Source organism: Syngnathus leptorhynchus, chromosome 2 (assembly GCF_054491065.1).
Source record: "Syngnathus leptorhynchus isolate UIUO chromosome 2, UIUO_Slep, whole genome shotgun sequence".
Taxonomy (NCBI): Eukaryota; Metazoa; Chordata; class Actinopteri; order Syngnathiformes; family Syngnathidae; genus Syngnathus; species Syngnathus leptorhynchus.
The window spans coordinates 21,245,822-21,270,984 of NC_141196.1; the positions used below are offsets into that span (position 1 = coordinate 21,245,822).

The 25,163-nt window shown below is 40.4% G+C and overlaps 1 protein-coding gene across 3 annotated transcripts; it reads left to right on the forward strand.

The window, feature by feature from the left end:
• Window positions 1–25,137, forward strand: LOC147061228 (uncharacterized). 3 transcript variants are annotated; one of them, XM_085905706.1, is made up of 8 exons: window positions 1–102; window positions 926–1,107; window positions 23,372–23,713; window positions 23,916–24,173; window positions 24,478–24,568; window positions 24,626–24,683; window positions 24,837–24,946; window positions 25,013–25,137. In XM_085905706.1, the coding sequence occupies exons 2-8, from the start codon at window positions 1,047–1,049 to the stop codon at window positions 25,068–25,070; spliced, it is 978 nt and encodes a 325-aa protein (XP_085761832.1). In that variant the 5' UTR covers window positions 1–102; window positions 926–1,046; the 3' UTR covers window positions 25,071–25,137. The 3 variants fall into 3 exon arrangements, with proteins under 3 accessions (XP_085761832.1, XP_085761833.1, XP_085761834.1); XM_085905707.1 differs by having other exon boundaries at window positions 24,629–24,683; XM_085905708.1 differs by lacking the exons at window positions 1–102; window positions 926–1,107 and adding an exon at window positions 23,039–23,139.
• Window positions 25,138–25,163: the final 26 nt, after the last annotated feature.

The following is a 25,163-nucleotide window of genomic DNA, read 5'->3' on the forward strand; positions in this document are numbered from 1 at the left end:
AGCTGCAGGAGCTGCCAATCACTTTGCAAACGAGATGAGATTGGGATGTCGAGATGACATAGCACCTATCTGGCTCTGCAGATAAGAATGCAGAAAGGAGACGTAAGTATGTGTGTGTTTGCTTTATTTTTCTGAAAATATTCTGTCAAATTGCAATAGTGGTTGGTATTGGAAAAAGTTGATGAAGGCTTATTGGTAGTTAGTGTCATTATTTGTTCATTTATGATGATTAGACAGATGTATATATAATCATGCAAAAACAAATCTAAAACCTTTAATATGTTTTTTTATGGAAAAAAAAAATCAACAACATAAACCTAGTTCAGATCCCCTTCTTTCCAAAACACAAATAAACCGTAATGAGTATTTCAACACATGGCACAGAGAAGAAAGGAATGTTAAACAGACAATCCTACTTCCTTCATTAGCTATAGTGTTCTAAGCTTATACAGCAAATTGATCTACTTTGCAGACTACACGGCAAGTTAATTATTCCATTCATTTAGTGAGCAGAATGTTTTTTTCTTGTAAAGCTTTGTTGATATTCGTTTTGTTTTACTGAGCAGTGTGCCCCAAAATGTAGTGTTTGCTTTTGTGGGCTGTAATCTAAACAAAAATATAGATCCAAATCAAAAGTATTAGGATGGATTCTTTGGAAGCAGCAGTTTTATAAAAAATGGCACCCTAAAAGAACACCACCAAACACTTCTTGCTAGCTCCGATCACATTTTGTCAACTGGCCACTGCTTTACAAGCAAGTATTATGCACGTCACTTTCTTTTGCATTGTCTTCCCATACTGTGTTGTTCTACTTGTCAATAATTAATATGATATACCGTGTAACTGACTCATAAATATTGACCTGTTTATAACTTTTGATGAGCTTTGTTTTCTAATCCCTCTCATGCCACTCTTTATTTTTTAGCGTTATTATTCGACACTGTCATTAGCGGTGGCACGACTCCTCTTTAAAAGGCCAAGGGAAGATCACGGTTGAGGTGTGTCCAATTGGAAGTCACACATTTTCATTTTTACTGTACAACTTAATGGACTTAATGGATTATACGGACTATATGGATGACAGCCTCCAACTGGAATGGGAACAAGGTATTTGTTTGCTCTTATGGCTGAAGTGATCTTTAGTTTACTTGTAAGGGCGGGAATTTGTGTTTGTAATTGTTTGTGCCGCAGCTCTTACGGTGTTTCCATGACAATAAACAAGGCACCTGATAAATAAAATCAGTGTGGAGCATCAGTATGTTTCACCATCGTCCGGCTGGATTCGCTACAACCGACAACTTGTTGCTTCGTGACGGTGGGTCTACGCTGCATGCTCGTCGCTGCCTCATCGCCATGCGCTGACTACCTGGAGTCATCGAGCAGCCGCATAGTTCAGCATATCCACGTGTGACCCATTAATGCAAACTAGGCAACAGTCTCCTCATCTCGGCACAGGCGCAATCAATGGTCAAGTACCTTTATGCTTACCGTATTTTCCGGTCTATAAGTCTCACCTAAAAACCTAAAATTTTCTCAAAAGCCGATAGTGCGCCTTATAGTCCGCCTTATATATGGACCAAATATGGACTAAATTTAAACTGGCCCGAAGCATCGTGTCATGAAATCAATCATAAGTGGCCCGCTGAAGACTATGAATCATGAATCAAAAAGACTATGGATCATTATTTTGTGATTATAAAGTAATTTGTTGCGTCTGAAGTTGAAATAAAAAAGATAGAATGGAGAATGATTTGATTTGGATTAAAAATCTGACATGCTGCATTAATGGTGTGCCTTATATAAGGACAAAGTTTTAAAATGGGCCATTCATTGAAGGTGCACCTTATAGTAAAAATTCGGTACTAACATTGATGGAAATTACGGAAAGGTGAACAACATATGAACACCCTCTTCAGATGGCATGTTGAAGCTACTACACCAAAGGAAATATACTGTGAACATTTCGGTATACAAAAGCCTGTTTTGGTGGACTCTACATGCTCAAAGACAATTTTGTGAGATGGGTGACATTTTAGAAATTGTAATTGCTGTAATTGCTATATTGTTATAATTTATGTTTGCACTTGGGTGGTTCATTTGTGTGACCGTGATTGTGCTAATATATTTTCAATAATATTAATGTAAGGCTTGTTTACGTCTACTGAGAACATATTCTATCCCAATTTGCCTTAACTATGTCAGAGTTATAGGTAGCATCAATCAAACAGAGCAGACAGATATTTTCCAGCACGAAGTTCCCAATCTCCATGCAACAGTGGGTGGACTTAAGGGAACACACCTGAAAGATTTAAAGGAAGCGAGTAAAGAAGGCCAGTCCAATAATCCACGCGAACGCCCACCTATTAGTTCTTTACAACAGAGAAAATGTGTTAACTACAAATGGAAGAAGCAAAGAAAAGGTTAAAACTCTGAGTCTTGTGCTTAATCAGGACATGAAGGAAACATTTGTAAAAGGCTATTCATTAGATTTTGATGACTGGAGGCAAAAGACTATAACTGTGGAGTCGGAGTTGCAAGCTGAAAGCAAGATCAAGTTTTCTAAACATGAAAAGGACTTGCATGGAATGAAAAAGGAGAAAAATAAGAAATCTAAGGACTCTGACAAGGACATAGTGACTAATAAGGAAGAGCGAGAGAAGTTTGCCAAATCTGACAAGGAGAGAAGCACCAAAGAAAACCCAAGGAGGACCAAAAAAAGACCCACAAAGAGAAGAAGAAAAAGTTCTAAGACAAGTCGTGATCAGAAAAGTGTGCAGAAAGAGGAAAATGTTGAAATTGTTACATGGGAATTTCCTACCACTGTTGTCTCTCAATCAATTCTCCCAATCCATTCCTTGATAAAACAGTTTGGTTGTAAATAATTTGTAATCGACGTAAGTGGTAAACCCCTTCATTATTTATTCATGATTTGGTGGGAGTGTAACTGACTCACAAATGTTACTTCAGTACGCTTCACCATTGTCATTCCATACATAGGGTTTGTGAAGTGACTGTCCAAGCGCATGTCTTTCACCTTAGTGCTTGCCTTTTTATAGTCATAAACTAATCTGTGTTAGGTTACAATGATCATGTAAGACAGCAGAACTTAACCAAGGCACTCAGGAGCCCAATCAGAGCAAAACTGAAAAATGACAGTTTCCATCCTTTCAAATTGTTATTCGTCCACAATAAAAAAATATCAACTTCAGTCTTGCATAGTTAAGATTTGAACATGGAATTGTCTCCAGACACACCTCCAACCTTTCCTCTTAAGCTGATAAAGAGAGTTTTGTCCTTGTAAAGGGCATTCATTGATTTTCTTTTTTTTACCTCCTTATGTGCAGAAGGTCAGTATACCATAGACCAGTGAGTGCCAAGCATCAGAACATGCACGATACCAAAGTGCGATTCCTGCAAGTATTTGGCACACAGTAAGAAAAATATTAATAACAATTCTGCAAACACTGAAAAGTTAAACTAATAAATTGCAAGGATTTTAGAAATCCATGGTTTACCACTGTCACGACCACAATGAATAAGACCATCTTTGAAACGCATCAACCAGTTTGAGAGAAAACAAACTGTAGCTGTGCATAATCACCGACCTACTTTGCATATTCTCCATATGCAACTAGCATGCCAAATTGTGCGTTTTGTGTTGAATTGTGAAAGTATCCATGCCCAGATGTACCTTGGTTAACATTGTCAAACAACCAAATTAAAACAAGTTAAGAGGGCAGGTGATGCTTTTGAAGAGATCATGACATGAACATAACTGAAGATGAGAGAGAAATAGTGAAAAGAGAACACCCTTCGCTGTTTCACCCTCCTTCTGCATATACTTACACTTACATATCAGAGGGATCTATACTGCTCTTAGATGTTGTGATTTGCATTGATTTAAAAGTGAAGGGGCTGGCTTTCCAGGACTCACATCAATAAGCTTGACTTGTGGATATAAAAGGCAGCTTTAACTTTACATCTAAAGATTTTGGGGATAAGTACTGTAAATGTGGAAAATACTGTGCAAATAAAATGCTTTCAAAAAAAAAAACCATGTTGACTGAGGTTACATGTATTATCAAAAAATATAATGAGAGGTGGGGGATAAAAAAACAACACACTGTCTGACCACATTTTGATTGATATTGGTAATGAGCCACAGGTGGAAATTCCATTCAGGAGACTGAATTGTTCGTCCATACCAAAATTTGCGGACAAATATGAGGGGTGAGAAAGTTAAAAAAAAAAAACAGGATAGACTGAGGACGGTGTTTTTTGTCTATCCGTGTAATCGTCCCTATCGGGTCAAGTGCCGACTAACCTTACTGATGGAATTCACTGATGGAAACAAAAACAGGTTCTTTTGTCTCGTGTATTTAATCCGTAAAAACATGAGGTTCATACCATAGGCGCAGATGGCACTGGGGATGGGCCAGGACCAGGATCTGTTTGCTACAGTGGCTGACAAGGGCAAACATGCTGTAAACATTTGAAGGCGGCAAATGCAGGAATGCCGCAATCCAAAAAGAAATGATGCAAACTAAAATGAGACAAACAAGCCTCACATAACTGCAAAACAAAAACATTGCAAGTATGAAAAGTTGCAAATGGCTAAACGCTAATTGATGCAAACAAAAATCCAAAAAATGCTATAATCACAAAAACAAAGTGGAAATAAACTTTCAAACCACATGAGACATGCAAAACAAAATGCTGCAAAAAGGAAATAACACATCCCAAGTTAAAACACTTGCAAATAAAATATGCTTTAAGTTAACTTGACGGAACAAAACGGAAGTGCTCCAGGTCTATCCCGCTTACATCTTCCTAGAGGATCAGGTCTCATTCGACCAGCTCTTTCTAATATATAATAAAAGAACCACATAAAATCAATCAGGATTTTGGGATGGTTATTGGCCGCAAGGAATGATATGTCTTGATCGGTTGCTGATTGCCCTCACTCATTTTCTCTCCTATACAAACCCAGCACTTCCGTCACTCCCGTCCGGTTCGTTTGCTTAGAGACAAGCATGTCTGCCACCTATTCCTGCTGTCTTCCCTGATTCCCGATTACATGATCCACTTGCTTGTTTCCTGTTTGTTTGCCTGCTCTGCTTCGTGATCTGCGAGATTTGACCACTTGCCTATTCTCAACTACAAACTTGCCTTGCCCTTGTCTGCTCCGACGGCACACAGCGTTAAAGAATTTGTGGTGCACATGGTTGCTCTGCCTTGTTTGGAACACGTGCATGTCCAGTCTTGCTTCAAAGAGCAGACAAATAACATGGGCCATGTAAAATATGTATCTCTCTAATGGATGGCTCTAGTTTGGACTAATTTAAACTATGCAAATGTTTTTGACCCTGCCCCCTAAAAGAATCATAATAGAGTGTCCAATGTCCAATCCGAGCACGTTGGATGTTCAAAATAATTAATTATACAAGCTATATCAACATCTTACTAATGTTTTGTTCAGACTTTTTTATTTTGTGTGTGTGAGGGAGGAATCCATGGATGAAAACTCAAAATCAGTGGAGAACATGCAAATTCTGTACAGGAGGGCCTGAGCCGAGATTGGAACCCAGAATATCTGTGAGGCAGACATGATCACCGTTATATACGTATCTGTGTATATTATATTACATTATTATTGTGAAACAAAATGAATACTATCTGCTGATTTTTTTTACTTTGATAGTGAAGCCTTAAGTAGTTAGTTGATTTACTGCTTGTATTTTGGTGTTTATAGTTTTGATTCCTCACAGAGGGGAAAAAGTGCTCAAGAAACCAGGGAATATGATAAAACAGCACTAGTAAATAATAATCCAACAAACAGATGCAGTTTTTTTTGTGGTTTTATGGCAGCTTTATTTAATATTCATCTGATCCTCCTAATCAATATTTTTCTCCAATTGTCAACACTTATTATTCAGCCCATCATCCAACTGTGTAAGATTTATGTTGATATTGTCTTCCTAAGAATTAATTGATTACAGTGAGGGAAGCTACAGCAGTGAATAGTAAAGGATCATATAAGTAGAGGACTCCTTCCCATTTTAATAATTAACCTTGCTCACAGAGTCATTTCAAAGTTGCTTCCTAATGAGATGGAAAAACATTTTCAGATGTGTACGCAAAAGAGTGGATCGTAAAATAGATGCAACAATTTACAGCACAAAATCTGCAACTGAAAATTTGAATTTCTTAAAGTTTGTTTTAAAAATTATTTCATTCACAGCATAACAATGTCTGTCTTTGTCTAATTGCCACAGGTAGCAAAAACAACCACTTATTCATTGTGTTGTTAATGAGTGTCATGCTGATAACACAGATAAGTTGTTTGTTCACCTTGGAATTTTCATATCTTAGTAGAGACAAATGGCTAAATTGAAGTATACAATGCTTGGTTAATAAGATCGCTATCTTGTAGTATTTTTTTTTTGTCAGCAATTCAATAGTTTTGCTGGCTATCACCCCAAATGCATAAAATTAATCAAATTTGACACCCGTTCCGGTTTCCCGGGAGGTGGGGCCATGCACAGCTGGCTTTGTCGAAAGCCTGGAGGCTAGCACTTGCCCCTGTGGTGCCCTGGAGGCAGGACACACCCTGCTGCTGCCCTTCAGGCCACAAGATGTCTGGCAACATAGGCCAAAGATGAGAGCGTGTGTGTGTGTGTGGGGGGGGCGGACGCGTGCGTGTGTGTGTGCGCACGCACGTGCGTGATTTATGATCCCGTGGACATTTTGTGGACTTTTGCATTTTAACACACTGGACTCCACCTTGGCGGGATACATTTTTCAGTTGCCCTATATGTCAGGGTTTAAAATCATGCTGAAGTCATTATTGAGATGCTCTGGTGATTCGGGTTTGTTTTAATATGTGTTAAAAAGAGGGGACTTGAAAGTGTTTAAACCGATCCTCGCACACATTGTTTTTAAAACTCTTTCATGTGGATGGCCTGCAGCACCACATTGATTTTTCAGATGAACAAGTCAGGAAAATAGTGTATTAAAAATGTTCATTATAAAGGTTCGTTTTTGGTATGTATCAAGCTTGAAGGACTGCATAGGAAGTAGAGAGTAATAACTTGAAATCTTAAAAAGAAATGGGGTTAAAATGGTCAGAAGAATGAACCGTGACTACTACAAAGAAAGAGGAAACATAAACCAACTAAGATGAAGTTACAAATAATGGGTTTATGTGCACATTATGAGGCAATTGTTAGTGTGCAGAATTATGCAACCAAAGTCAAAGTGGAATTTTTACATCTCACTTGTTATCTCACTTATTTGTTTTCATTTGTTGAAGTGAGAATAATAAATAAACAACTCAAAATTGACAAATTCAGTGACCATTATAGCCACCCTTCTTTTTCATAATAGTTATATGACTTCCATCCATGGAGTCTGTCAGCTTCTTGATCAGATGAAGAAGAGGGCCACGTTCTTAATCTACCATCTATCACACAGTACAGTATTTTGATGGATGGGATGGAATATTTTCCTGCATAAAAATCATGGTCTTCTTGAAAGTGCAATTTTTTGCTGTACCACTGCTTGAAGAAAGTGTCTCTGTCTGTCTGTCTTGTCTGTCTGTCTGTCTGTATGTCTGACTGCCTGTCTGTCTGTCTGACTGCCTGTCTGTCTGTCTGTCTGTCTGTCTCATGGTTTCTTTCTCCAAATGAAGTTTGCATTATACTCGCATTTGTAATTGAGCTGGGAATCACTCAAAAATTTGCGGCGCTGGTACTCGTGCTAATACCTTCACTTAGATCAGTGGTTCTTAACCTTGATGTAGGTACCGAACCCCACTAGTTTCATATGCGCATTCACCGAACCCCTCTTCAGTGAAAAATAAAATTACTTTTTTCAAATTCAAGACCGATGATTTTTACTGGTGCACAAAATGAGCTGTGCATGAACATCACCTTGTTAAAAAAAATAAAAATGCTTGAACCCACAACAAATTATAGACCTGCAAATCAGTGTGTCTTCTCTGTTGCCTTTGCGAGACCAGTTCAGATAAGCGTCATCACAAATTTACACAATAAATTAGGTGTGTTTGGACCTCCACAGTGGAGGCTCTGCTGAACGCCTGAGACCAACTCACCGAACCCTAGGGTTTGGTCAGACCCAGGTTAAGAACCACTGACCTAGATATATTGTTTAGCAATTCATCACAATGTAATTATAATTATGAATGTTACACTATATACTTTTTATATTTTATGATTTTTTGGGGTTTTTACCAAAGATGAGTGATATAATAGTGAAAAATAATGAAAGCCGTCAAATGCTTGGTAGGCCGATTGAGCACTCCAAATTGCCCCTTGGTGTGAGTGCGAGTGCGGATGGTTGTTCGTCTCTGTGTGCCCTACGATTGGCTGGCAACCGGTTCAGGGTCCCCCCGCCTACTGCCCGATGACGGCTGGGATAGGCTCCAGCACGCCCGCGACCCCCGTGGGGATTAAGCGGTTCAGAAAATGGATGGATGGATGGATGGATGGATGGATGGGTGGGTGGAGGGAGGGAGGGAGGGAGGGAGGGAGGGAGGGAGGGAGGGAGGGAGGGAGGGAGGGAGGGAGGGAGGGAGGGAGGGATGGATGGATGGATGGATGGATAAATAAATAAATAAATAAATAAATAAACATGTCTACTTTCTCAGTACACAGAAAAGCTGTCTCCTGACTGACGATGTCCTCCAGCAGGAGAAAGTATTTGCTCTGAGGGTATGGGTGATGTTTGGCTGTTTGCCAAGTGTGATTGCACTGTCAGTATGTGTATGTCACATTCCACTACAAGGTCACTGGATGTACTGGGGTTAAGACCTTTATACTGCTTTATCTCATTCTGAACATTCTCCATGGTACTGTGAGTGTTCTCTTACCTTATTTCAACTGCCAAGTCCTCACCAGCAAATAGCTCCGCAAGGGCAGGGAGCTTTGGCTTCTTCACTGGGTTCCATCATCTGAGATTTCAAAATTCCATATCTTATCAAGACCCTAATTTACAGAATACTCTACAAAATCTGACACATATACGAAAGGGTTAATGCCCGACGAAATGGATTCTCATGGATTAATGGAAGATGTGGAGGTGTGAACCGACATGCAGCGGAGAATGGTTGCCTCCGCAAAGTCCATTAATTCCTGATAAGTGTACACCTCGAGAGGCATTAACTCGCTTGCACCGTGGTCACTTGCCAATTAAAATAATTCATGAAACTATCTAAAATTTTAGACATGTCATGACAACAGAAAGATTTACTAAAACATTTTATTGTCTTTGCAACCAAACTTCAAAAGGGAGGAGTAAAATAGGTTAGAAAAATACTTTTTTGTATGATGATAAAATCAGTCTTTAAAATTAAACATGTATATATTGATATGGTATATTGATATGTGACTGCTAATTCAAGCTCTCAAGGTTACAATCTACCAGTGCTGTACTCTATCAGTATTCTTTGATGGACAGTGACATTTTGGGTTTGCTCGTTTTTGTGCAAAAAACATCGTGTTTTAATTACGTATTTTGTTGTTTCTACTATTACCTGATAATTCACATTGATGTAATTTTTCTGAGCCAATAAAAAGCAAGTAATCACACAGACCATATCAAAATAAGGTGCTCTCACACAAATATTGTAATTGTCTGTCCAAGTGCTTTGAAAAAGCATGCACTGACCAATGTTTTCTCAATAATGTTTATTTTAAAATTTTCTATTTTACACAAACTTGATTACTTAAGATTTTGTAAGGTTCGTTTTATGTGAATGCAATCTCAGTCTGGGTTCGATGGACCGCTTCTTTTTATTGATGTAGACTCCACTGTAATGCGTCTTAATTTTGAATTTTTGATTTTTAGCCCCCCCGCCACCACCACGCACACACAACCCCCACCCCATTGATCACCTTTCGAAGTTAACAATCATGATATTACGTAATCAACTGTGAACATATTTCCTCCTTCCGATGCAGTGAAAATGTGTGCAATTGCAGTCATTAAGAGACCAGGGGCCTCTTCAAATTCTCGTTCAAGAGAAAAAGCATCATGAATTATCCCTCACAAAAACAACAATTAGTATCTGTATCTTTTTCATTTTATTATTAAGGTCTAATAAGGGGACTTCAATACGTAGATGTTAGTAATTATGTCAGTTAGAAAAAGTGGAGTCAATTTCATTTGAAAAAGTGCTGTCCTTTCTAAGGATGAGTTCGGAGATATGATCCGGGCGTACACTGATTCACTGGTTGGGGGTTGCTCAAATTTGCTATTGAGTTTATCAGATTACACCAAAAATGATCAGCAGTGCGAGTACGAAGTGCTCTGACTGGGGACACCTTGCGTCAGTGCTGGTTGCATTCGATCATGGACGCACCCACTCCCAAAGGAGTGCACAGGTGTCATTCCGAAATTACGAACGTGCCCTACGTAGGAAAGGGAGCATTTTTTTCATCTCTCGTTGACCTGATGACACAATCCAGGAAAGGTAACGGAAAGGTGGCATAAAAGGAGATTTAACTATGAAGAACCTTAGCTAATGTTCCTTATTTAGGTTTGCAAGTTTAAGTTAGCAGAATCCACCAAGGAATCAAAGAAGCAGCAGTAAATAGAAAGTAATAGTGACAATGACCTAATGTGCAGTTAAACAGTTGATGGGCAGCCATGAGTCGGTATAATCTTCCGAAATGGAGCATTTCATGTTTCTGGTTGTTCAGCAATGACCCTGCTGAAGATATGGTGGTACAAAGTCTAGTTTGCGGTGATTGAAATCCCCAAGAACAATAACAAGGGGCCTGGTGTGTGTGGGAGTTGATTCTGCACATGTGATTTGCTGCACGAGAACTCGAGGGTACATATTCTGCACGTATTATAAGGTTTTCAAATTGTCTAGCTAAATAAAAAGGCCTTTTGGTATGCAGAGTACTTTGAGATCTGGGCCACATATTTTTTCTTTGACAGTGAGCTGGCTGCACCATTTGTCTTTGACATGTACACAAATTCCTCTGCCCTTGGTTTTCCCAGAGGATGTTTCTACGTCAGTCCATGTGCACGAGAAGTCTTCCAGCTGCATCAAGTAGTCAGAAACGTCTTTCCAGAGAACTCCACAATACATGTCTCTCGATACTATGGTGCATATTTAACTGTAACTCATCCATTTTACGATTTAAAAGGTTGACATTACTTCGGAGGATGGAAATGCATGGTGGCTTACTCTGCCACCATAGACATTGACATCATCACACCTCGCTCTTTTCCGTCGACGAACTCCATGAGCTTTAGTCAGAGCTCAAGCAGGGACTCTTTTGTACAACATGACAGAGATCATTTGCAGTAAAGCTACAGTACACAATGAGTGAACCCTGTCTGTGGGCATACCTATTTTGCAATTTTTCCACATCTGGCAAGCTTGACCCAGTCACCAGCATCATCATCAGACCTCAATCATCTGTTTAATTTCTGGAAATCTGCCACTGGAACAAAGGATGTTTTTCAATGCATTACTCATTATTACTGAAGAAGATTGGTTTGTGCAAAAATGTTACGTATACCCGGCAATAATTGCCAAATATCTGCAAGAGCTATGATGGTCCTATATAGGAAATAAAGGACTCACTATTCATCTGGGTTTGTATAGACACAAGTTCTACAGGCCTAGTCAAATGGGAGCATAAACAAACAACTCGCCCTGAATGATGGAAATCCACACTTCATGCTCTGAATGAATATGTATGATTTCAACTTCCTCTTGAACAGGAAAGTCTACCATGAAACAGTTCTGCTTCAAAAGGCCCATAGTATATTCTAAAAATGACATTTAGTAGCCAATGCATCAAATTAGTATTTGTCTGCATTATTTTTATAATTACTTTTGACAGTGGAAGGAATCTTTCATATGTGCCCTGCGACTGGCTGGCGACCAGTCCAGGATGTAGTCTGCCTTTAGCCCGATGTGAGCTGGGTTTCGGCTCCAGCAACCCTGAACAGAATAAGTGGTGTTGAAAATGGGTGGATGAATGGATAGAATCTTTCAGAGTGGTGTTCATGGTGTCACTCAAGTGGCACACCCCCTATAAACAAAACAACACAAAACCCAAATAAACTAGTGAGTATTGGAAAGTTTCTTCTGGGAAAAAAAAATCATAGAGGCTGTTTAATATGCATGGCTCCATAAGACCATCACGTTGTAGGACAACACAGGAAAAACAAACAATAGATGTCGAGAGGAAAGAAGAAGGTCAAGCAGTTGACCAATAATCTGCTAGCCCACCTTCACTTTGGCTCAGCCAACAACAACGTGCCTATTCAGATAATTCCTCGTGGTAGAAAATCTTTCATGTCAGCGTGACTATAATAAAATTGCAGAAATACACAACCAAAAGCAAGAAATACTCCCATTGCCAAATGAAATGTTTTTTTTTAATTATATTTGTATTGCTTTCTCCAAGTACGACATAATTCACTTTATCATATGTGTGTCCTGTTACTATATGTTATAGGGTTCTGATTAACTTTATATTCGCGGCCCCTTTAACATTTCCGGTGACGTTTACCGTTGCCGGCTTTTTCTGTCATGTGCATGGCGATGTTATTTTTTATTTATTTTTTTTGTCAGTTAATAAACACGGCTCACAGAGTCTGAATGTGAGAAGTTTTCAGTACGTTTTTACGCCTATAAAGCAACTTCTACATATTATTATTTCTTTTTTTTTTTTTCCACAGTGGCTATTTTTGGGTTGAGATTACTCATCACTAGTCAAAATAATTTTAATAATTTTAATTTAATTGTTAAAAAAACAACAACAACGATACTTGTCCCTTTATCTTTTCAAGATCTAACTTTCATTCACATTTCTGACTGAGAAACAAAAATCCCTCCATCAGGGCATGGGTAAAGTAGAGATAAAAAGCTCAAGAATGAGCAAATGCAAGAGAAAAGATAGCATGGAGAGCTCTTTTGATGTTCTTTACAGCACATCACAAAGTCAACTCAAAGGGTTTGTTAAAAATTCATGACATGAACACACGTAGAAAATAAGCAATGAACTTTCATGCATGCACAGACTTCAAAGAATCAACGTGACTGGAGGAGAAAAGAATAGAGGAAGAGAAATTATATCATCATTCCTTCTCTCAGAGATTGCAGACTAATTATCCACTCGCTGACAGAGTGGGACGGACAGAGTTGGAATGGAACCAATGAAAAAATTGAAATAGGTGATTTGGGTTATTTTAACGTTTTAAGAAAAAAAAATAGACAAGCAGTCAGCTTGTATTCAGTGAAGAAGCCTGTCTGGGTTATAAATAAATTCTCCATGCCATTGGGAGTGGAACAGAAAAACTCTGACTTTGCAGTTCTGCATCGAAATGCCACTTCAAAAGAAGCAGAGGATTTGTCCACAACTTGCAAAGGCCATGACAAAATACTATTGGGAGGTCAGTGAAAAACAACAACAATTGGGAGAATGTTGCCACCACATAGGTTAACCTCTTATTCCCCCCAATTTGCCACACATTTGCTGGTTCACATTTTGTCATCTGGCATTGGACACTCACATAAGTCACACACTTTACAACATAAAGACTTTATACACCCCAATGAAAGACCAATTATTCATCCTGCCTTTAACATCAAAACATTTTAATGGTTAATTTGATGTAAACCTGACTGTGTAACACGCCAAGCCTTTCAACCAAACTCCATATAAAATGTCAAATAACACAAACTATATAATAGTATACAAGTAATACATACGTGTATGTTTAAATGTAGAGGTAATTGACACTTGGATAGTTGCATTGGTTTGCTGTTCTCTATTTCCCCATCTGCTTCTCCTTTAGACATTTGTTACGTTGTTCAATATTCACAAATGTAATTCACTGAATTTGAAATAATTTTGAGCTCAAGTCAAACAATGCGGCCGTAAGCCCATGGTGGATAAACCTCAGGAGCACATGAATAAATCAATGCAGAGCGGGAGAAAACGAGGAAATGGGAGGAGGTGGAACGGCTGAAGAAAGGGGTGGAACAAACTCAAGTTCTTTCACCCCTCAGGTCTCTGCACTCCCCCCAAAAATTTAATCGGCTTAAACCGCAGTACTGTCGTGAATTTTTTCGCATGAGCCCAACTGTGCCCATTCAAATCTTACTAGCAACAGCGGATAGAAGTGGAAATCAATGCCATACAGCATCTGACTAATGAGATTTCCTCTATTGTGTTGTGTGTCAAGAGGGTCCAGACGTGTGTAATTGCGTCCTTGAGCGTGAGTCTGCATTTATGCCTTGTGTGCGTGTGTATATTTGTAGGGAGGGTAGTGGTGGGTGGTAATCGTCTGACATTTCCTCACAGCTGGGGGGCATCTTGGGTATGCCCGAGGGTGCAAAATAATGTGTATAAGCGGCGGGGATGGGGAAGAGGAGCGAGAAGGGTGGGAGTGGTGCAAGAAAAGACAAAAAAGCCCTGAGGCTTGCAATCATGGTGGTATTGCAGCTGTTATTAGTAGTCATCTCTCATCTCTTTTTATGTTGTCTTCAGCAAAGGTGTATTTAAATTATCACGGTGAGCACATATTATACAGATATACAGTACAATGAGAGGCAATAAGTGGGATGGGGATAACCAACCAATCAACCAACCCAACCCAACCAACCCAACCAACCCAACCCAACCAACCAACCAACCAACCAACCAACCAACCAACCAACCAACCAACCAACCAACCAACCAACCAACCAACCAACCAACTAACCATCCATCCATCCATCCATCCATCCATCCATCCATCCATCCATCCATCCATCCATCCATCTTCTGAACCACTTCTCACAGGGGTAACGGGCGTGTTGGAGCCTATCCCAGTTGACTCCAAGCAGTAGGGGGGACACCCTAATCTGGTTGCCAGCCAATCGCAGGCCACACAAAGACAAACAATACATTCACAATCACACTTATGGGCATTTAAATTGCTCAATGCATTTTTTGGGGAATTCGGGCGGAAAGTACTAGGAGGAAAACCACATGGGCTTGTGCATTCTGCCATTTGGAGACAATAAGGCAAATGTCAGTTATTGAGTGGTACACAATAATTAGAAATGGAAAACAAACAACTAAAGTCAGTGTTAAATATCAACACCGCTTATCCTGCTCAGGGTCGCAGGGAGGCTGGTGCCTATCCCAGCCGACAGGCGAAAGGCAGACTCCACCCTGAACTGGTCGCCAGCTGACTTTGGTTTGAGCTCTCGTAGGGTAATCGTTTTCTGTTTATGTGATTTAAGTCGACTTTAATTCATTTCACTTTCAACCAGTCACACCCACATGCATACTGCCACTATGTGGAAATCGACCACACGCTACCTGCACACGTCAGGCGTGTGTCCCCCTACACAAGGGGTGTCCAAACTACGGGCTCGTGGTGCATTTTTAATTGGCCCGCAAGAAACATTATAAAGAGAATAGAATGTGTCACACTTCAACTTTTGCCTGAGTGTATTGTACTTTTTAATTTTAACACCAGGGAGCGCAACTGCTCAACTACTCTTGTTGATCAAGGCAAAAATGACAAATGTAGATGAAGACAAATTTACCCCAAGATACTACTAAACATGGCAGAACCAAAGAGGCGAAGGTTAGAAAGTGAGCATCACTGCTTCCATTGAGTGCAATGCCATTCCCAATTGAGGTGAGTAAGATATATTCCACAGTAGCCATGTACGTATTATTAAACTTTTATGTACAGATACACATGCGACAAATATCAATAATGTGCATAAAAACTGTCAGTAGCCTGTTTTTACCCCGTTTTTCTTAACACACAGATTACACACCGCCGTGCACAGTGCACACATTTGCTCCTTGATAAAGTGACATTTGTCCAGATTTTTGGCACGAGTGCCGTCAGATTATCATTGGAGCTGGATGGCCCGATTTACATACCCAGCACAGCTAATACTCACCAGAATAAATAACTAAAACTATATACACTTCTAAGTAGAGTTCAGTCTGTTAATGTTGATAACCGTTTCAAATGAACGTTAATAGTTGTGATGCTAAGCCTAATAACTTGAGAAACAAGCTTGAAATTTACCTGTCCCATTTTGCCCTATATTGTTTTTTTTCTGTCCTGTAAATCCTATGTCTAAGAAGAAATCTGAGGCTGCGCTTTGAGAATGATCTACCAAAGCTTTTTATAAATCAATCAATAAATTCCATTTGCGGACAGTTGTGGTGATTGCAGTGTTGTCTTTAATTATATTCAAAACTTTAATATATTTGACCACTTTTAATCTATTTTTCCAATTTTAATACACAAAATTTAAGGCTACAATCCCAATTTCTAGTACGTGACCCACTCCCGACTATATGTTTATGTATGTGGCCCTCATTGAAAAAAGCTTGGACACACCTGATCAGCGACTTCCAAAGTACAAAGAGTGGACTGTAATTCCTTCAGTGTTGCATGTACAAATGTCCTCAATTAAATTGCCCTATATTTTTACTTTTTGATTAGTTATTTTCTTTGTGCTCTGCAGTGCTGTCTTTTCCTATTCGTATAACAATGAGAAGGTTTATTGAACAAATTACAGTGCCAACAGTAAAAGTGAAATGTGAATCTTGCCCAGTCTTTTAAAATCAATCTTCCACATCCACAAAGGTGTAACTTTCAATTGAGAATAACACATTTGTCATCAAAACTTAAAGCAGTGTAAATTAGAGCTTCCATGCAGAGTAAACTGTGATATTGACAACCTGACTAAGCAATTCGACTCTGTTATGCTTCCATACACAGTGACACAAAGACTTGTCGTTCTGATGCCATTAATATATGACACAAACTTGTGCAGGAGACCCAGGATGTTTTGCTATTTGTTTTCTGTTTTTAGAAATGTACTTACTGTTTTGCAAATTTCAATTCTGATCCGAGTAATGTGCCAAAGCAACTGTAAAATCCTATAAATATAAAACACACGATAAAAACTAATGACAAAAAATGGCATGTTAATTTTCAATTGGTTTTGTCCAAGGGACCGCCATTATAACCAAGAAGACACTCTGGGACCACTGCTTTGGGGGAATCCCATTTTATTTTGCACCAAAGGAAGTTAGACCGAGACAGATCTATTTGCATTTGTGTGTCTATTTTTTTTAATCTCAGCTACTTTTGACATTATTTGGACGTGTAAATGATTCACAAAATTAGCTGGAAAATCAATCATGTCTAAAGAATAAATACATTTTATTTTTAAAAAGGTTACAATTATTTTCCATTTCCAATTTCACGGACCAGTTGCAATACCGCCACGGACCACCACAGGAGCGCAGACCACCTGTTGACAATCCCTGATTGAGAGTAGCAAATGTCAGCCACGTTACATGTTTCCATCATATCAAAGAAATTATGATACTTTTTTCATCTCTTGAATATGAGCAGAAACACTTTGTAATGAGTAAAAACTTATTTAAGTTGTCTGTGAAATTTATAAACTTGAAAGTCAAAAGCACGGCACAGGGCAGTGCCTTAATGGATAGACCGATAGAAGGACAGTTAGACGGCCAGACGGATGGACAGACATACAGACAGATAGATAGATATTGAAATTCTCCATTGAAGACATCATCAATGATTTACTCTTCTTGTGTTTGATCTCTTGACTCTTGGGAGAACTTGACTCATTTGTTTACTGGATTAACAACGTTTGCCATGTTGACCTTTTCAATTCCCACTAATAACTCTAGCTAAATCCTTCGGAGACATTCCAGCCTTAAGCGTTTTAATGAGATAACTAATTCCAAGATGGCATTTTTGCACCAACACTGGCTTTTCGTTCCCAATCTGAATCTCTTCTGGAGACGAGCCATGGGCTGTTTCTATTTTTGGCCCAAACTGAATGAATACGGAAGTTTCTTTTTAAATGTACGGCCATAACAATGTCGTAGTGGTTTCTTCAATATAAATGAATATCAAATTGGTTCTAACTCATGAAATTGCCAAGTCAGTAGAGGTACATGTACATGTATGGCGAGGTTCCCCACTCAGAAAACCAAGAACCGTTATTCTACCCATGAGCTCCTGCAACTGTGTAACAACATGTGCCCAACTGCAAACACCTCTCCAACATGTCGAGAGTCATCTGAGCATCATGTGCTCAAATATGCCAAAATAATATTTTGTACTTTGCCCTTGACCGCCAGTAGTAGCCACAGTTTGTCTATGCGTGAGTCTTGTTTATGCTATGTGAGCATGCATTTATGCACACTTTAATGCATCTCTGTGTTTATCCACCTTCTAAATGACAGCTTTTAAGGGCAATTGGGGGACACTGGAAAGTATTTCCAAGTAAATGAACACAGGAATAATGATGATACTAAAAAGTGTTGTGTTGTGTATGTGTGTCAGTGCATGGGGTCCCTTGCACATTCTTCAGTCCCCCTCTGGGCAGACTGCAGCTTTCAAAGTAACATTGGGGATGACAGGAGGAAAAGTGTCATACCAATTAGGTTGTAGAGAGTGAAAGAGGTAGCTGCGATAGAGAGAGGAATTTAAAGGAAAGGGTTGTGAAGCAAGGCACAAGTGAGAAAGTGGGGAAAAAAAATAATGGCCTTACACTGTCAAGGTGGATGCTGGGCTAAACAGAAGGAAAGGAAGAGGCAACACTATTGGGACAAACAAGTCAGCAAGGACAAGATAAATAATTCAAATTTGTCTCTCTCCCTTCAGGGGCACTGGCACCTTATTGGGGAAAAACGTAACACAGCACAGAGGCCCCACATTTCGTAAAAAGGGGTTTGTGTGTAACGATTATTGTGTCTGCTTGTTATGTGCATTATGCATACATTTTAAGGTAGTTTTCACCATTTGAGACTAAAATTTAAACAAAGATATAACTATACTACTTCTACTTGCAATAGCCCCTAAGGGGGAAATAAGTGCGGAAAAAATAGTTTTTACATATTTTTGCAAGATGGCGCAAAACCTATGCACTTCCGGGCCAGTTTGCCCCTCTGAGTTGGTGTGATATTTATTGTATGTTTTGTTAAACATTTTCACAGCAAACACAGGTGAATTGACCAAACCCTATATAGTCAATATCTGGGGCTGACAAATGGAGTGTTATGTCCGTGTGTCTTTGCACTTGAAAGTATGAAAGTATGCAGATGGGGAGTTCTGTTGATGAAGGTAAGACTGTTTATTTCTCCAAATGAACAACACAGCAAATAACTCATAACATAAAGATATGGTAGTTTTGTGACACTTCTAAGGTAGGGTGATCACATTAGTGTGATAACCTTTTTAATTTTACACAATTACTAAAAAAAAATATATATATGTTCTTTATGATTATTTATAATGTTCTTTATGTTCATGCTGGTCATTTGTTTTCACGAATGGCAATTTAAGTGAAGTATTTTCTTTTACAGTGTCAAAATCACACTGACACTGCAAATCAGTGTGATTTAATTACACAGTATGTTACGGGATTAATTAGACATTCAGGGAGAATTTTCATTTGTTTAGAAAAATGAATATTTTGTTTGAAATGTTGAACATGGTGAGACATACAGATGATTGGTGAATTTAAGAAGGCACATAGAACATTTTGTAGTTTAACAGAAATATATAGAGATGATTTTTGTTTATGTGGTGTGTTTAATAAAACAACCAGAGACGCGATCTAGGGAGAAACCACTGTGCATCGTCTCAACTCTTTCTCCTTTCCACCTGCTAATACTGTAAACATTACTGTTACGGTAATGTACTTTGCTGGACCCGTAACAGTTTCAAGGCGATCGAAAACTGTTGGATTCCTGTCAACGCCTGTCGTGTTCAAGTTCACCGTGGGTTTGATATGCTTCCCAGCACAATGCATGAGAGTCCCTTTTGTGGCATGGAGTTAAATTACAACAATGCAAAAATAATGCAATGGGAAAAAAGTGGCTCATACAACAGGAGTGTGGCAGAGAGAGAGAGAGAGAGAGAGAGAGAGAGAGAGAGAGAGAGAGAGAGAGAGAGAGAGAGAGAGACAGACAGACAGGCAGACAGACAGACAGACAGACAGACAGACAGAGGTCGTTCAAGCGGACATTGTGTTCACAGGAAAAGAGATGGTGGCCATTCAATTAATGCAGTAACCTGGTCAGCACAACAACACAGATCTTAAAATGAGGCTAAAATTACCAATTAGACTAAGAAGTGGAACAGGAGGTTTGTGGATTAAACTGTAAATAAACCACAAACTGTGATCCCATAGCTCTATGTAATTTTGTGGTGATTTTAATAATCTGAAATACTTTGAAAATCAGTCAATATATAAAAGAAGCTCTATGTGAAAAGACTTAGTTGACTGACTGAATATTACTGTGTCCCCCAAGAGAAACAAATCACAGTTGAAAACATTTAATATACCTTACATAAATGGCAAACATTCTTTCAACTCTATCATAGTATTGTGTTGAGAAGAAATTTAAAATTAAGTTATAATCAGCCTGATGAGGATGGTGGACAGACAGATAGATAGGGAGAGGGAGAGCGAGATAGGGAGAGAGGGGGAGGGAGAGCGAGAAAGAGAGAGCGATACAAAGAGAGATACTTAATGTGATCCCGGGAGGAAGTTGGCTGGCAGGCACGGGAAAAATATCCACCCGTGCCGAGCTGATCTGCACACGTAGAAGGCACCGGTGTCGCCGAATAGACGGCCGAACCTGTAACCGATGGCCACACATTGCTGCAGACCAACTTCACATCACACACAAAAAGAAAGAGAAATGAGGCAAGAAGTCAATAAAGAGAAAAGGAGACAAAAGAGGGAAGACTGCTGGGTAGCTGCCACTCACGACGGCATGAATTAGTGCAGGGATTTTTAGGGGCCAGATTATTCCCCGTTGTTCCTGTCTATCTGTTCTTGTCTCGGTCTGTTTCTGTTAGCCAGCCCTGTCGGTAGGTCATTCAGTCCAATTATCTTTAGTTAGGCCGATATGTTAGTTTGTTCATTGTCTGTTTCTCTTCATCTTCCCTTCCAACTGCCTTTTCCCTCAATAAACCCTGGTCCAAGCTGCATTTTTTCGCCCTGCTCCATTCCGATCCAGCACTAACGTGCGGCCAACATGAAAATGGGAAAGACCAAATTCAATTGTTTTTATCATAAATTCATTTTCCTTTTAATTTCAGTAGTTTTGTATCATTTTGAACCAAAATGATATGAATGAAATTTATATATGAATTTCTATAGTTATGTTAAAACCGAAGACGAGTCGCTCGAAGGAAGCAACTTCCTGCCTTGCCTCCTCTGAGGAGTGCTTAATAAACGGCTGCCGATGCTGACAGGCTATGCAGTTAGACTGAACTGCTGTCTGTCTCTATGTTGTTGTTCAAGTGTTCAAACACTGTGGCTGTATTAACCAATGTCCGTAGTTAAGCTGATGTATATAATATCTAGTGTTTTTTGTCATCTGTTTGTAACGTCGAGGAAATTTGACATTGAGGGCCGTCGCTTCAACAGAGATGGGAATTACAATACTTCTTCACAGAAAATCAAGGCGATTGTGTTTGTCTAATTTCTAAAGAGACAGACGGTTGCCTTGTTTAAGGATTTCAACCTAAAGAGACACTATCAGACAAAACACGTTAACACATACGACAAGCTAAAAGGGAGTGACCGCGCTGACAAAGTGAAGCAGCTCCAAGCTGAACCGGCATCACAACAGCGAGTCTTCACACGGGGCTGAGTCAAAAGTAAATCTAAAGTAAATATTACTTAATGATAAATATTACGAAGTGGCCATGTTAATACTGTTGATGTTATGGACCTGTTGACGTGACACAAAGTATGACTTTCTAAAAGATTTTGTAAATGACAAGAGCAAAATTCACTTGTTTTAAGCTTTAATAATAACAGACAACTTTGCATTACTTATAACTCTTGTTTAAAATGTTTATGAGGCTATAATAATTTTAAACTCATGTAAATTTAAGATATTTCATACAGTTTGTTCAATGTTATCGGACTCGTCAGATATGAATGAAAGGCAGAATTTGTGTTTTTAGAGTTGTTCACATCTGCCTGAGTGGCTTATATTGGGTTATTTTGTCATTTAAAAAATAAAGACAATTGGGACAATGAAATTTGTTTCATAACAGTGTGTATTTGCATGAAAGTTTTGAAAAAAAATTCAGAAAAAACTATTGGCCTCCGGGCCCCTTCACTTGATCAAATCTGGCCCTCCCTGTAAAACGTTTGGACACGCCTGACTTAAAAGAACTGGAATGCACATCACTACTCGCTATGGCGTCCCGTAGCAGCGGGGGAGCCGGCAATAAGCCCCGCTCCATTCTGCGTTTTTCCGGAGCCCGGCCCCTTCCTCAAGCTGACGGCGGGACAGTCGACACCTCCGACGACATTGTGTATTGGTCTTGTGCGTGAAGGTTCCGGGCTGTGTAATGTATGTGATGAAGCGTGCTGAAAGAAAGTAATAGTTCTTCTTCCTCAATACACAGTTTGGTTATTAAGAACCCACAACGAAAAAACTAAACATTTTGCAATTGTGTTTGTCCACTGTTGGCCACGAGATAGCGGCTAACTTGTTTTACACTGTTTAATATTGAACTGAGCTGAGGATTAGGGTTAGGTTAGGTTCGACGGTTAATCTTTTCCTTGGTGTCAGTCCCCTTTTTGAACATTTTCCACGAGTCTAGTCTTTTCATTGAAAACAAAACTGCATTTTGTCCGGTCATGACTTGGTCATCACTTGTCATTGGCATCACCGAAAAAGGGAAGGTCATGGTTGTCAGTGAAAACAACAGCGCCAAAGTAAAAGCTCCCCGGCAACAAAACCCCGCCCCTCGAATGTTATCACTCATCAATGTGTCAATAAAAACAATAACAAAAGTACATTTCAAAATAACCAGAGCAAACATGAGTCTCTCCGTGCGATTCGTCATTATGTCTGCGCTGAGCATACACTTGAGGTTTTTGTTTTCCGATTGACTTTGAATTTTATTTTCTTCCCTGCTTGGATCAACCCAAAAGAAAAGAGGAAATTCAACTTCTTCGTCTCACTTTTGTTTGTTGCTAAATCATTTCCTTCTCAACCGCCATGCTTCTTGCACACGCAAAGGTGTTGGTCTTGCTGCTTCTGGCAGGTGAGTGAACGCCATCGCACACTAACGCCAGTGTGTGTGTGTGTGTGTGAGTGTGTGTGTGCGTGTGTGTGCGTGTTTGTGTGCGTGCGAGCGTGTGTATAAGTGCGTGTGTGTGTGCGTGTGTCACCATGTCATGTCAGTTACAAGTGTGCTCTGATGTCATGCTAGCTGGATATGATACGGCGACAAATAAAATCCTACATAGAAAAGGTTTTGTGGTTTTAATTTTCAGGTTTGGCACTTGCGGTGGAGCGGGTGCGCTACTCGCCGGTCAAGTGCGCGGTGCGCGGCTCCACCGTGACGTTGCGGTGCTCCTTCACCGCCATCATGCCAGTGGTTCGGGTGGTGTGGTGCGTCAATCACCTTATTTGTCAAGGAACCACGCCGTCCGTGTACGACAGCAACAAGCCCAACAACTTACGCTTCGTGTACTTGGGGGACCACGAGAACAACTGCACGCTGCAGATCCGCCAAATCCTCAGCACAGACAACACCACCTTCCGATTCCGGATGGAAGCCGGAAACACAACCGGACATTTCACCGGCCAAACGGGCGTGACCGTCAGTGTTCTCGGTAGGACCAACACGTCGCTTGAGTTTTTGCCGCACACATCATAAAGAATGACTTGGGAGTGTCCCAGCCTAACAGTTTCAAGCCCTGACATTTTGTTGTTGTTGCACGCACACCTTGTCGTATGGGGTATGGGTCTCGGGGAGCCTGTAAACGTGCCACTGGCCAAGCCGAATGTAGACGTAGCATCCTGTCCCTCTCCTAGATGCCGAGCCGATGAGGGTGCAGAGCTCCGCCCCCAGTCCCGTGAGCGTGGGCGCCGCCGTGACGTTGAGCTGCATGTCCCGTTGCACCATCCATGGTCTGGACGTGCAGTGGCATAAAGACGGGCAGCTTCTGCCGGAGTCCGGCCCCACCCTCTGGCTGACGGCCGAACGGTCGGCCAACTTCACCTGCAACCTCGTCCTCTTTCCAAATACTATGTCGCCACTCTTCAGGCTGAACGTGGCAGAACTGCACACAGGTACTTTAATTACTCTTGGGTCAGCAACTCTTTTTCCGTTCTTTTTTTCTTCAGTGTTTTCTTACACACTCACATGCAACATTCATGCACAAACAAACACGCACCGACTCACAAATTCACACGCAAATAAATTAAATACATAAGCGCACACTACAGTAGAAAGAATGCACACACTCACACCCACACACAGGCCCCTGAGGCAAATGCGTTTCACACACACACGGCTGTTTTGCCTTCGTTGTTTTCACACATGAGAAACTTGCAAAGTCACCGACGCATCCGTTTGCTTTTGGTGACTTTCCAGATGGACATTTTGTTTTGACGCTCAGCGTCTCCTTGGGCCTATTGATGGTGCTGCTCCTCACCGTTGCCATCGCCTTGTTCCTCAACAAACGGTGCGTCCCCGTGCTAGCGGTTAGCCTTTGCACAGTTAGCATGTGTTGACATTCCAGCAGGAAGCGTCGGCAGGCGTCTCCTCACGATGGCAAACAAGTCAACAAGGAGAGTGAGGTGAGTTTGCTGGCATCCCATCATGCACCTGGCACACATTTCCACCTTGTGTGTTGTGTGTGTGTGTGTGTGTGTGTGTGTGTGTGTGTGTGTGTCTGTGTGTGTGTGTGTGTGTGTGTGTGTGTGTGTGTGTGTGTGTGTGTGTGTGTGTAGAGGTGTGAGCAGGTGTACTGTAACACGCAACCAGGTGGTGACCGAGGGGGTCCTGATGCAGAGGAAGTCAGTTATGCCGCTGTACAGTTCAACGCAAAGCCCGTCAACAGGTAACACACACGTGCACACACACACACACACACAGTGTTGCTATTGATGCATTGTTGTCATTTGAGGCCGGTGGAGACCAAGGAGGACGTGGTCTACGCGTCCATAGCGCGTCTGTCCCCGTGAACGCGCAGCAGAAGGAAGCCACGTTGACCCATGTGGCGTCACATCCACGCCCCAAATGATGTCGTGCTCTCACGTTTCAATAAAGTTGGAGCA

Excerpts from the sequence above, each read along its gene's own strand:
- LOC147061228 (XM_085905706.1), top strand. The coding sequence starts at position 1,047 with ATGGACTTAATGGATTATACGGACTATATGGATGACAGCCTCCAACTG. Across the intron at positions 23,714-23,915 it reads CGTGACCGTCAGTGTTCTCG|ATGCCGAGCCGATGAGGGTG; the intron begins GTAGGACCAACA and ends TCCCTCTCCTAG. Across the intron at positions 24,174-24,477 it reads CGTGGCAGAACTGCACACAG|ATGGACATTTTGTTTTGACG; the intron begins GTACTTTAATTA and ends GTGACTTTCCAG.